General features: G+C 45.6%; 1 protein-coding gene across 1 annotated transcript in view; it reads right to left on the reverse strand.

The window, feature by feature from the left end:
* Gpt2 (glutamic--pyruvic transaminase 2) overlaps window positions 1-12973 on the reverse strand; it is a 39163-nt gene that overhangs the window by 10789 nt on the left and 15401 nt on the right. Inside the window, exons 4-7 of the mRNA XM_048355682.1 lie at window positions 11965-12073; window positions 10138-10271; window positions 6526-6769; window positions 1531-1610 (exon numbers count right to left, since the gene is read on the reverse strand). Of these exons, the coding sequence (XP_048211639.1) occupies window positions 1531-1610; window positions 6526-6769; window positions 10138-10271; window positions 11965-12073 (567 nt within the window). The remainder of the gene's footprint in view (window positions 1-1530; window positions 1611-6525; window positions 6770-10137; window positions 10272-11964; window positions 12074-12973) is intronic.

The raw sequence follows: 12973 nt of genomic DNA on the forward strand, positions 1-12973 counted from the left end.
AGCCAGCCCAGGCTGGGATGAGCTTTACTTCCAGGGATAAGCCAGATTATTCCTGATGGAACCTTCCAGAACAAGCAAGCAAGAAGGGTCTCAGACTAGATGCTGAATTTGATAAAGCTCAGGAGCTCACTTGACTTTCTCCCACATTCATCCTCATACCATTTCCAAACTGTCTATCCAACTCATCTTTCTACCCAGACACCAAGGATTCCCATCTTCCCAAGCACATTTTCTTCCTAAAGCACAAAGCATTCTTCTGTCAAAGTTATGAAATGTTGGCAGTGCTATTCTTTGAACTTCCCACTTAAGGAGTTAACTTTACTGAGATTCCTCACTTACCCAACTGGAATCATTTGCTTTTTCTCCCTGTTCCTCATTGTCAGAGCAGAATACCCATTTTCTTCCTCCCTAACCCAATCTAGCACTCATAGCCTGCTAGCACCCCACTCTGCCCTTTGAAATTAACTTTCCACCCTCATTTTTGAGACTAGGAAAACAATGGCTTCCTTGAAGTCAGTAGGAGGTTCAGTGGGCTCCATCAACCGGCCAGGCATTGTCCCCTGTTCCTCCTCCCAGACCACAAGGAAAACCATGGGCCTTTGTGTTGCCCTTTCCCTCCTGCAGAAATCAAGGTTTCAGAGCCATCTATAATTATGGCAACATTTGGTAGGTAAGTTGTTTTTGTGTTGAGGCAGGATAAGGATCCTAAGAGTGAAAAAGGTAGTGCGTCAGAAACTGCAAAAATGAGGATGAAATGAAAATGGAATTGGATAGATCCTCATTTATACCTTGCAGGGCAGGGAAAGAATGGGCAGGGCTCACATCAGAATTCGGATTCAAGAAGCAACAGTATGGGACTAATGTAAGATCTTATCCTCATAGGCTATTAAGAGAATTAAACTAGAAGGAAGCTATGGAAATAGCAGGACACACAACTGCACCTTCTGAGGTGCAGACATCAGTCATTTCTTTCATGGGGCAGCCTTTCTCGCTTTTCCAGCAAGAGTTCCCTGGCTTCTCCCTTCCTCCTCTCCTGCTTTCTATTTGGAGGTTTGGGGAGGACAGAGAGAAGACCATTCCTTGCTCTAAGTCTAGCCAACCTGCAATCAGGCTGCAACCTAAGCTCAATCAATGAATCACAACAGACTTTTGCTGAAACTACCAAGATAAAAAGCCCACTTTCTAGGCTGCAAAGATAATAGTTCTGCATCTGAGGTCAACATAGAGAGCGGAAAGGAGAGAGAACTTAGAAGGTTTGCTTTGAGTTCCTATATCTAGTAGCACTCCTGTGGCCCTAACATCTTTTCCTCTTTACCTTTTTTCTTCCCAAAGCTTAAGTAATCTGTGTTAAATTTCTGAGATTTACAATGAATCTGAGTCAATATAGGGATAATTAGGTTACAAAATGACATCTTTGCCTTTGGGCCAGAAAGTTCTCTCTGGCTTCAGAACACTCAGACCTGGATCCCTCCCCTAGGAAGGTACTCTCACCCCCACCCATCTCTGAGAGGGAGCTGGGACTGCTCTTACCTCATCAGCCAGGAGAAAGAGCTTCTCTTCCCAGGCAAAGTGAATCACATCTTCTATGCACTTTCTGCTTTGTACCTGGCCTATAAAATCCCCAAGAAAACCAAAATGTAGGTTGTAATGATGTTTAAATTGACTCCAGGCCAGAATCCCATGCAGAATCACTGAGGTGTCCTGTGTTCTCTGAGACTCTGGAGACCCCTCCCCCCTCTAGCGGTGTGCATGTTGGTGAAAGGTCAATCTCTAGGGATCCCACAGAAGCCAGGTAGGTGGAGGAAGTACTGCTACATATCGAACTTTCTTGCTGTTCTTTTCTTTTGTTTGTTTTGGCACTGCTACAGGGACTTGAACTCATGCTCTCACTTGGCTTTTTGTTCATGGTTGATACTCCACCATTTGAACTTCTTGCTGGTAATTGGAGATAATCTCACAGATTCGTCTGCCCAGTCTGGCTTCAAACTGGAATCCTTAGATTTCAGCCTCCTGAGAAGCTAGGTTTATAGGCCTGAGACACCAGTGCCTAGCTCTTGCTGTTCCTTGAGTCTGTGTCCACGTGCATGCATGCGTGTGAGCAGTGTTTATCTGTTCTGGGGGATAGGAAGTCATTGAAGTGTCATAAGGAGCAGAAAAACAAAAATTAAATTTACCCCTGCTCTCCCTAATATGCACCAGCAGTGACATAAAGGGATGACCACACTGGCTGAATTCACAAGTAAATTACTGAGATTTTCTGGAAATATTTTCTCCTCAAACGCATACAGAAGCTCTCTAAGGTGGGGACAGGGTCTACCCTGCCTCACCATCTACCCTCAGAACTGGCACTTAACAGGTGCTTAATAAATATGTGCAGAACAAATACTAAGTCATATAACTCGGACAACAGTGGTAGTGTCTCCTGGGAGCTGAAGGATTGCTGAGCATTGCGAAGGACCACGACAAGCATGCTGTGGTCTTCCTGGGGTGAAACTCCCACCTTCAGGGTGAAACTCAACACCAGCAGGAAAGATAGCCATTTCAAAGAAATGAGTAATAACCCAGCTGCTCACAGGACAGACCTCAGGTACAAGTGGGCAAAGCAACAAAGGCAAGAAAGTGCACATGGAATCTTTCTACAATATTTTCTGAGACTTCACTGGAGTGGGTGATCTGCTCACACTACCCACTGGAAAAGCACCACTACCATCAGGCTTTTAAAAGACTGTTTTTAAACCAAGTACTGATGGTTCACACCTGTACTCCTAGTTACTCAGGAGGCTGAGATCTGAGGATCATGGGTAGAAGCCAGCCTGGGCAGGAAAACTCGTGAGAATCTTATCTCCCAAAATACCAAAGCGAAGCTGTGAATCAAGTGGTAGAGCCACCAGCCTTGAGTAATGAACTAAGAGACATAGCTCAGACCCTGAGTTTTCAAGCCCCTGCACTGGCACACACAGGCACACCCACACATGCATGTACATACATGCCCCTCCACACAACTGTTTCTAAACTAGATATACAGTATGTCTAGTATGTTTATGTATATTATATATACACATTAGTGTATATATCTGCCCACATAAATGCATGTTATATGTAAACATATATTGCAATGTAGAACAGTATATAGAATATTTTTTTTTGTTAAAAATGCTTATAATCTTGTCTATAAGAAAATATAAGGGTTGGGAATGTGGCTAGTGGTAGAGTGCTTGCCTGGCATGCACGAAGCCCTGGGTTCAATTACTCAGCACCACATAAACAGAAAAACCAGAAGTGGCACTATGGCCCAAGAGGTAGAATGCTAGCCTTGAGCAGAAAGAAGCTCAAGGACAGTGCCCAGGCCCTGAGTTCAAGTTCCAGGACTGGCAAATTATATATATATATATACACACATATATATAATATGTACATATGTATAAATTATTTATATACACATAACTTGTAAGAACATGATAGAATTTAGCCAGAATTTCTGTTTTACTACTTGAGCCATAGCTCTACTTCTGGCTTTCTGGTGGTTAAATGGAGAAATAGTCTTAAGACTTTCATGCACAGGCTAGCTTCAAATTGTGTTCCTCAGATTACAGCTCCCTGAGTAGCTAGGATTATAAGTGTGAACCACCAGTGCCAAGCGTGTCCTGAACTATTTATAAAACAATTTCTCTTCATAATCAAGTGCCAGCTGAGCTTCATATACAGCAAACTCAAGGCTCTGAGACTGTAGGAGAATGGCAGGCCCTGATTTCTTTCTTTCTTTCTTTCCTTTTTTATGTGCCAGCACTGGGGCATGATCTAAGTGCCTGGGTGCTGTCCCTTAGCTTTTTCACTCAAAGCTAGCACTTTACCATTTGAGCCACAGCTCTACTTCCAGCGTTTTGTTGGTTAATTAGATATAAAGAATCTCATGGTCTTTCCTGCCCAGGCTGACTTTAAACTATGATCCTCACATCTCAGCTTCTTGAGTAGCTAAAATTACAAGCATGAGCCATCAGCATCTGGCCCTGATTTCTATGTAGAACCAGCCATTGCCCTCAGAAATGGGGCGGGGGGGCAGAGAGCAGAGCAAAAGCTGTCTACAAACCCTCCTGGGTCTCGCCCTCCCAGGTAGGTGATCCCACAACTGTATCCTGTTATGAATACAAGCAAGGGCTAGGATGTAGCTCAATGGCAAAGCACATGGCTACCAAGTGCAACTTCCTGGGTTTGATCCCCAGTACCAAAAAAATAAGAATACAAGCAAGGATTTGAGCATGAGGACATATGAAAACATGTTCACTAAATACCAAGGAGACCATAAAAGGAAGCTGCCAAAAGGGATCAAAATGCCCTCAGCCTAGGCCAGGTATAACAGTATATACATATTAGCTGCACAAAGGGAGACTGTCTTAAGAAACAAAAGAATAAAACCCTCAGCCTAGTAGAGGAAATGAGATCAAATGGAGGCAAATAATCTCATTCCCACAAATGTACATATGCAAACTTGCAGATAAAGACACAGCTTATGTCTCCCTAGAGTATGAGCACAGCTGTCACTCAGAGCATGTCCACCAAGCCACTAACAAGACAAACACACAAACAGTGATGAAAGGAAAGTCCTATGTGTATTTAGAGAGGCATTGGCACAACTCTGTTGATATGACTTTGATCTAGGCCTGCAAAGGGAGGACTTCAAGAACCCCTTGGCGGAGGTTGGGCCCAAAGAATTCCCTGTGAACTGACTATAGCTTGTGCCTGCTGCACAACCCTGGCTTCTGTGAGTTACATATCAAGGGGTATGTGACACAAAACTGGCCAGTGATTTGACTGGTTAGAGATGGGCAGGTGGTTCAAGTACACACCCAATCTGGGAGTTTTGGTGAAACCATGAGAGAAAGAAACTGTCTTCCAAGGTTACTCCACTCTTGGGAAGCGCAAGGCTGCTCCAAGGACATGTCTTTTCTGAGAAGAAATACAACCTAGGGACAGCAGAGCTGTGGGATGAAGCAAGGCTCTCCAGACAAATGGTGGAGATTCAGGTGGCCTATGTTACCCCTGGACTTCGCTGCTCCACTACCCAATCTCTTTAGTCTTGACTGGATTTCTATCTTGAAAGGACAAGAGTACTAGTGCTTACTATACCAGCCTATTTTGACTGGCTTAGTCAAACTAGTAAACTGTGTGGTCCAGACAAGATACAGTCATCCCAGGTCATATCCACCTCCCAATAGCCCCCTTCTAATAGATGATTGATTCTTTACCCACAGAAATTAAGGGCCCCAGAGCATAAAACCTGATTCTGACAACTCATAAAGTTGCTTTTTATACAAAGTACTTAATTAACATATATTCATATGACCCCTTTATTTAAAACAGGAAAATTCTTTCTTCACAGATTAGCTAGTCAAAAGGATTCACGTAAACACCTGGCCAAGAAAGTACTAATTCAAAAGTGTATGTAGCCCTAAGATGCTCCAAGTATAGTTCACCAACCTGACATCTGCTTAAAAATTCAAATTCTCAAGCTCTACCCAGTTCAATGACATCAAAATATGCAGGAATTGGACCCAAACTATGTATTTCCAACAGCTTAAGTTTGAGAACCACTGTGCTAAAAGAAATGATTTTCATCAGCTGCAAGGAACTTATCCCCAAGAAGTCTGGGATAAGGCCTAGTCTTGAGATGTCTCCCCAACTCCCTTGTGATTCTGACCTACAGCTCACGTTGAGAGTGTGACTCTAAGGTGTCAATTTTCCACAGCATCATGGGTAGAGTCTTCATCCCTCCCCCGAATGCACTGGGAAAATATGCCAGTGCCCTAGCAGCTGCACCCCCTTTCTGTACTTGGGAATTCAAGTGGTGCTTTCAGTTGATTGAAGCATCATCCGATGTTCCGGAAAAGCAGATTCCACAATGAATTCCAATGCATTTTGGGCCCAGATCCAATTTATCTCAACAAAGGAGGAAAGAGGAGCCCTTGTTCTCAGCATCAAAATAGTACTGGAGGCATATAAAGCTAGCAGCCCGGAACGATCAAAATAGTCATTCAGCTGAGTATTGCAGGGAAGGGGATGCTTTTCAACTTGTAGAAATAGGCTTTTTTGTTTTGTGGCTTGTTTTTGTTCTGAATATGGCCATTTCCTTCTCAGACCTCAAGGTACGACATGGTAATGTTGTATCAAAGAGAAAATGTGCACACCAGTCTTGTAAAAATTGGTTCAGAAAAACAAGTGGGAGTGAAAGTAAATGAAGGCCTAAGATCAATGACAGTTTGTGCATGAATAATCTCAAGGAGGCTAGTCTTGGCAAATGGGAGAACAGGAAGAAGAAAAAGAACTGGTTTTAATAATAAAACTTAAGAAACTGCCTGTGTTTACTCACTCCCTGGGGCTACCTAAGGAAAATCTTCCGGTTTATTTTAGCAAAGCCTAGAATTGTATTGGGAAACTGGGAGTCGAGAGTATCTCACTTGATTCCATAAACACCCAGTACCTCAGCCACCCTCACCCCCCAAGAAAGTGGCAAAGGAGTTAAGTGCAGACCTGTGGGGTTCCCAGGGTTGATGATGCAGAGCACCTTGGGGTCACAGTGATCTTTGGCCTCCCGCACTGCCCGCTGGAGCTCATTCACATTGAGTGCCCATTTGTTCTCCTCATCTAGGTAGTAGTTCACTTGGATGGCATCAAGCTCAGAGATGACGGCCGAGTAGAGGGGGTACTGAGGAATTGGGATCATCACTCCTGTCCGTGACTTGCCACCACCGGAGACAAGGATCTTCAAGATGGTCTGCAATGAAGAAGTCACTGCTAGAGGGTCCCTGCCCCTCTCCCAGCCTTTGGAAGCTGAGGGCCACACAAACGTGATCAGTCTGAACCTCAGCCTTTCACTCAAAAGTTGTTTCACACCCCTGAGTCCGTTTCCTCATCTGTAACATAAGGGCTGCTCTAAGAATAAGCAAAGTAGAATATTATGATGTTCTTGGCACAGTGAGTGGCATATAGTTGAACACTTGTTAGTATTTTTAATGCTTCCTAAATAGAAGTCCCCAAACCAGTCCTTTCTTAGCATTTGTCTGACCTTAGGCTGAAAGAGAGGGTGTTTTATCTATAAGCCCAATCAGTTGCCCATGATTGGAAAGACCAGGGAACAGTTGAAATGAAATGAAATACCTGATCACTGCCACCAGATGGCGATGACCTGTATTCAAGGCTAAGCGGGGTTTATGTAGGATTCCTGAGAATATAAGCTGTGGGAAACCAGCCCGGTGTTGGTGGAGGAGGTAATAATTCAGAGTTAATAAGCCAAAGCCCTCTGAAGGGAGAAGCCTCCATCTTACACGTGGGCATATTCCAGACTGTTGGGTTGCTTGCTGCAAGAAGGTCACCAGCTCTAGGGAAAAAGGGTGAAAAAGTGCAGCAATGGAGCTCACTGGACATTGATGAACATGAACTATACAACTTGTAGGTAGAGACAGGAAGGGAGGGACTGGGAGAGAATAAGGAATAGAAGGCACTATATGAAAGGAAATGTAGTCATTACCTGACTTGTGTAATTGCAATCCCTCCGTACATCACCTTTATAATAACAACAAAGTAAATTAATTTTTAAAAAATTATCAGAGAAGAGACTAAAAAAAAGTCACCAGATTGCAAAATGCAAACAGCTTTTTCACTGAATCTTGTGGACACATCCCTTTCCTCCTCCAGGACCTGGCCAATACTGTTTCTCAGGGAATGGAGAAGGAGCTTAACAGTACAAGAAATGGAAGATGTTGGGCTGGGGATGTGGCCTAGTGGTAGAGTGCTCACCTGGGTTCAATTCCTCAGCACCACATAAACAGAAAAACTGGGAAGTGGACCTGTGACTCAAGAGGTAGAGTGCTAGCCTTGAGCAAAAAGAAGCCAGGGACAGTGTTCTGGCCCTGGGTCCAAGCCTCAGGACTGGCAAAAAAAAAAAAGGAAAAGAAAAAAGAAATGGAAGATGTTGTGGTTGGGGGCTGGAATTCCATCACAATCCCAAACATCACAAGAATGGAAACAAAGCTGGTCAGCTATTTAATATCTCTGGGCCTGTTTCCTTAAGCTCAAGTAAGAGTGTAATGCATTTATGTGAATGGCTTTCAGCAAATGAGCTAAGTACTCAGCGTCAAAAACAGGAGTCTTTGAGGTCAGGAGACAACAAACACAGCTCCAATAAGAAGTGGACCAGATAACATATGGCTCCATGAATAGAGAGAAAAAAAATAAGCTGACACCATCTAGCACTGGCTCCAAGAAGGAGCCTGACAAAAGGAATGGCAAGGATGTATGTAGCTCAGTGGTAGAGAACTTGCCTATCAGGGAAACCCTGGCTTCTATCCCTAGCACTGAAAGTGGGTGGGATGGGGGTGTAGAGTGAGAGAAGAGAGAGGAGAGGTAAGAGAGGGGACAGTGGAGAGGGGAGAAGGAAGGGGAGCAGGAAAGAGGGGAGTGGAGGAGAAAGAGTGCAACACATTTCCCCAAGTCCAGGATTCCAGATTCCTCTGGCAATAACTACTATTAGTGGCTCTACCCCCAATCAATGGCTGATCTCCAATCCAAAGCCACCTCTTCTCTCAATCCTTAATACTCCCTCCCATCCGTCATGAGGCTCTTCCTAGACAAGTCAAAGTTTAATTTAAGAATATCGAATCATGGGGCTGGGAATATGGCTTAGCAGTAGAGTGCCTGCTTTGCATGCATAAAGCCCTGGGTTTGATTCTTCAACTCCACATAAACAGAAAACTCCAGAAGTGGCACTGTGGGTCAAATGGTAGTATTATAGCCTTAAGCAAAAAGAAGCCAGGGACAGTGTTCAAACCCTGAGTCCAAGCCCCAGGACTGGGGGAAAAAAGAATATTGAGTCGTGTCCTTCTGGCTTCTATTTGTTTATTTATTTATTTATTTTACCAGTCCTGGGGCTTGAACTCGGGGCCTGAGCCCTGTCCTTGGCTTCTTTTTGCTTAACACTCTACCACTTGAGCCATAGCACCACTTCTGGCTTTTTCTGCTTATGTGGTACTGAGTAATCGAACCCAGGTCTTTATGCATGCAAGGCTAGCACTCTACCACTGTGCCACATTCCCAGCCCTGGTTTATATTTTTTTGTTCTGGTCCTGGAGGTTGAATCCAAGGCTTGGATGTTGTCCCTTAGCTTTGTTTCTCCAGGCTAATGATTGTCTACCACTTAAACCACAGCTCTAATTCCAGCTTTTTGGTAGTTAATTGAAGATACAAGTTTCATCCACTTTCCTGCCAGGGCTGACTTTCAACTGTGATCCTCAGATCTCAGCCTTCTGAATAGCTAGGGTTATAGGCATGAGCCTCTGGTGTCTGGTGTCTTTCTTGCTTTATATACTTCAATGACTCCCCAAGGTTTTTAGAACAATTACACCAATGCTGAGCATGGTCTCTAAGCCCCTGCAGGGCTCTGCCATCATCTGCCTCCCCAACCCTGTTTCTGTTATTTGTCTCTCACTGCATGTCCTATCACTTTTCTCCTGTCTCTCTAGTGCCAAATGCTATGCTTCCTCCAGCTCACACGGATCTTCAGCTCAGAACACACCCCCTTCTCCTGTCTTCCCCATTGCCGCTGTATCTGAGCTTGCTTGGAAAAACCTTCCTGACCCCCTCCCACCATATCAGCGTCACTTCTGTTCCCTCCTATGCACTTTGTCCTCTTCCAAGTAGAAGAGAAACTGAAAACTAGTGCTGTGACATTTATTTACATGACATTAATAGTCATCTGCCCAGCACTAGTGTGTAGGCAGAGCCTAAATGACATGTTTGGTTGCTCAAGATCTCCCTAGCACCTGGCACAGTGCCTGGCAGAGGAGGAACTCTGGTACTCACTGAGTGACAGAGAGGCCAATGAGCCACTTTTATATGTCCCAGGACTCCTCTCCAGATGACCTGCTGGTATGTACTTTGGAGGGAAATCAAGGCTGCAGCAGGAATCTGGTTTACGAAGTCTAAAAGGTCAGTACTATAAGCTATCAGGACAGAAAGACCAGAGGGTAAAGCACTGTCCGTGTCGATTGTCTCCCTGATAGCCAGCTAAATATTCAGACCTTTACATACAAGCCTGTTCTTCATGTGAGTGAACAGTAGGTAAGAGCGTATCACACCCACACGTACAGAAATGCCGTCACTAGCTCCGGTGGTCAGGTAAATATTGTCTGGATCTGCAGGCACACCACCATCTCTCCTGGTGATATAGGCTGCCACGTCTTCACGGATGCAGTTGACACCCTGGCTAGCACTGTAGGATCCTGTAAAACAGCAAGAGAACAAGTAGGGGCAGGGTGTCTGGCTCTGTAGTCAGTGGGGGAAGATGGGTTGAGGTCGAACTCCCACCTTTCTGGGCCCTGTAATTGTGGCAAACATCTCAACCACATATGTATCTGATACATTCTTTGTCTGTTCATCCACCCACTCAATATTTACTGAATACTTACTAGGGTAAGCTCTTTTAAGTGTTACTTTCAACCTGGCTTCTTCACCTCTTTACCTCCCATTACATCAGACACACCTAACACCAAATCCCTTCTCTGCCTCTCCCCTGGGGCCTTGAGGAGCCTGAGGTTATGGGGTCTTTGAGAAGCACCTTTGTCCTTTGGGTTGAATATAGGGGTCAGGAGAAAAAGGAGCATGGTAAACAGGACTCTGGACTATGGGCTGCTTTCTGCCAGCTTGTGTTTAGGCCTGGGCACACAAGGCACTGGCTCACAGCCCATTCAGACTGGCAGGCAGAAAGGCAAGGGGCGTTAGTTATTGCCAGTGAGGGATACTACAAGGGTAGTGCCCAGAGAAAGGATTGGCAGCAGAACCACTGCCAGACAGGTAAGCACAGGGCAGGGTGGGTCCAGGGGAGAGGCAGAGAGAGACTGAGGCTGGGTGGGGGAGGGGGAACAATCCCTGGCTGAGCAAGCCACAAAATCCTCACATTTCAGAACCTTAAAGCACATGTCCTAAGAATGCTATATGAAACACAGGTTTCCTCAGGGCAAGGCAAGTTGGATTCTCTGTGTATGTGCTGGGATAAGGAGTGGGGCAAAAATAAACACAGGAAAGAAAATGAGATGAGAACAAAGAACTAGAGGCCCAGGGGTTGGAAATCCATCTTGGCAGGAGAGGAAGAGAAAATATCATTTTCACATCCGTGGGGCAAATTCCAGGAGCTTCTCTGTGGAGCCCTCTGGGGCCTAGTATTCTGCCAGGAGTCAAGTTCTGTGTGGGCTCTCTGCACCATAGCCAGGGTGACAGGAGCCTGAAAACATTGGAAGGTCAAATCAGACTGAAGGAAGCCACAGAAGGGAAATCACAGGGATCCTGGCCACATCCCTTCTCCAGCAAGTGACAGTCACCATGGTTAGCCACAGAAAGGCTGAAAACTGGAGCAAAGCTGAGCACTGCACATACTCTTTTTTTTTTTTTTTTTTTTTGGTCAGTCCTGGGGCTTGGACTCAGGGCCTGAGCACTGTCCCTGGCTTCTTCTTGCTCAAGGCTAGCACTCTGCCACTTGAGCCACAGCGCCACTTCTGGCCATTTTCTGTATATGTGGTGCTGGGGAATCGAACCTAGGGCCTCATGTATACGAGGCAAGCACTCTTGCCACTAGGCCATATCCCCAGCCCCTGCATATACTCTTAACCTCAAAGCTAAGGTAATCACTTGCTTACACCTTTGCCTAGCTATAAATCCCAAACCCAGTTAAATGAAGTGTCCAATCCCCCACAGATTTAGAAAACACAAATGAGAAGATTTCTTTGCACACGCTATTCACCAGCCACCCCCTACATACAGACACACAGACCCTGACCCTCTCCCTTTCTCCTATCCCTTTCTATCCCCTCTCCTTTCCTCTCTCCAGGCACAGCCCTCTGTTCCAAGATGGGACCAGACCCACTCTGGATACCCATGTCCATTTCACACCCCTGGGGACCCAGCAAGTTGGGGTCTTACCCAAACTGTTTCCACCACAAGCCTGTAGGATCCGTCGAGCTCGTTTTTTAGCATCTTCTGGGAAGTTAGGGCTGTCCAGCAGGTTTGGGTAGGTGCAGAGCGCCATCACCTAAGGGAGCAGGTACAGGGGGAACCCCTCACACTCCCATTCCACATGGGGACACAAAGGACACTAGGGATGGTGGGTTAATGAAAATTCCCAAACTAGGGCTACAGCAAGCCACTGAGGTAGAGCCCATCAAGGCCTAGGGTGAGCAGGACATTGGGCTCTGTGGGAAAGCTCTTTCAATGTCAAGAGCCAGAGGATACTATGGCCAGGGCTTGGGGACCAAGAATGAGTTGCTGTATAAGGAAACAAAGAAGACAGGCTGCCACAAAGCAGTTGGCCTCAACTTGTCCATAAAGGATAGTAAGCTCAGATATCCAAGGTCTTGACAACCAGGGGCCTCCTGATTAGATGCCAGGACTAATGAGGGCAAAGCCCAGCGGACCGGAACATGGCTGCAAAACTCCTGCAAACCATGGCTGAGGCCCTCCCACCCCAGCTTCCCCCTCTGTTCTTTTCTCCTCACCCCCTTTCTCATACTTAAATCCTGGGACATCTTTCTTTGTGACAGAAAATCAGCCTAAGCTCACAAATTAGGAGGATTAACCAAGGACACGTGTACTAAGGTGCTAGCAAAGCCCAGCTGAGCCAGGTGCACCCAAGGAGGGTGGGGGTGGAGTCCTTGGCTCGCAGATCTGACACCAGCCATGCGACTTTCCAGCCTTTCTTTTTCTGCACAATGAACAACAGTGTGGTCTGCCCTCTGTCCTCAGGGGCACTTACGAAACTGATAGGAGACACAGAGGCTGCAAGTGGCAGCGCGCTACAGGAAAGTCAAGGTTTGCTATGACCTTGGGCAGGGCTGGATTTGAAGTGAAAAGCCAAAATGACTCCATTTTCAGGCAGCCCCCATTTTGTTTATTGTTTAAACTGAGTAACCCAGAGCCCACCCGAATACCAGGA

Source organism: Perognathus longimembris, chromosome 10, assembly GCF_023159225.1.
Source record: "Perognathus longimembris pacificus isolate PPM17 chromosome 10, ASM2315922v1, whole genome shotgun sequence".
Taxonomy (NCBI): Eukaryota; Metazoa; Chordata; class Mammalia; order Rodentia; family Heteromyidae; genus Perognathus; species Perognathus longimembris.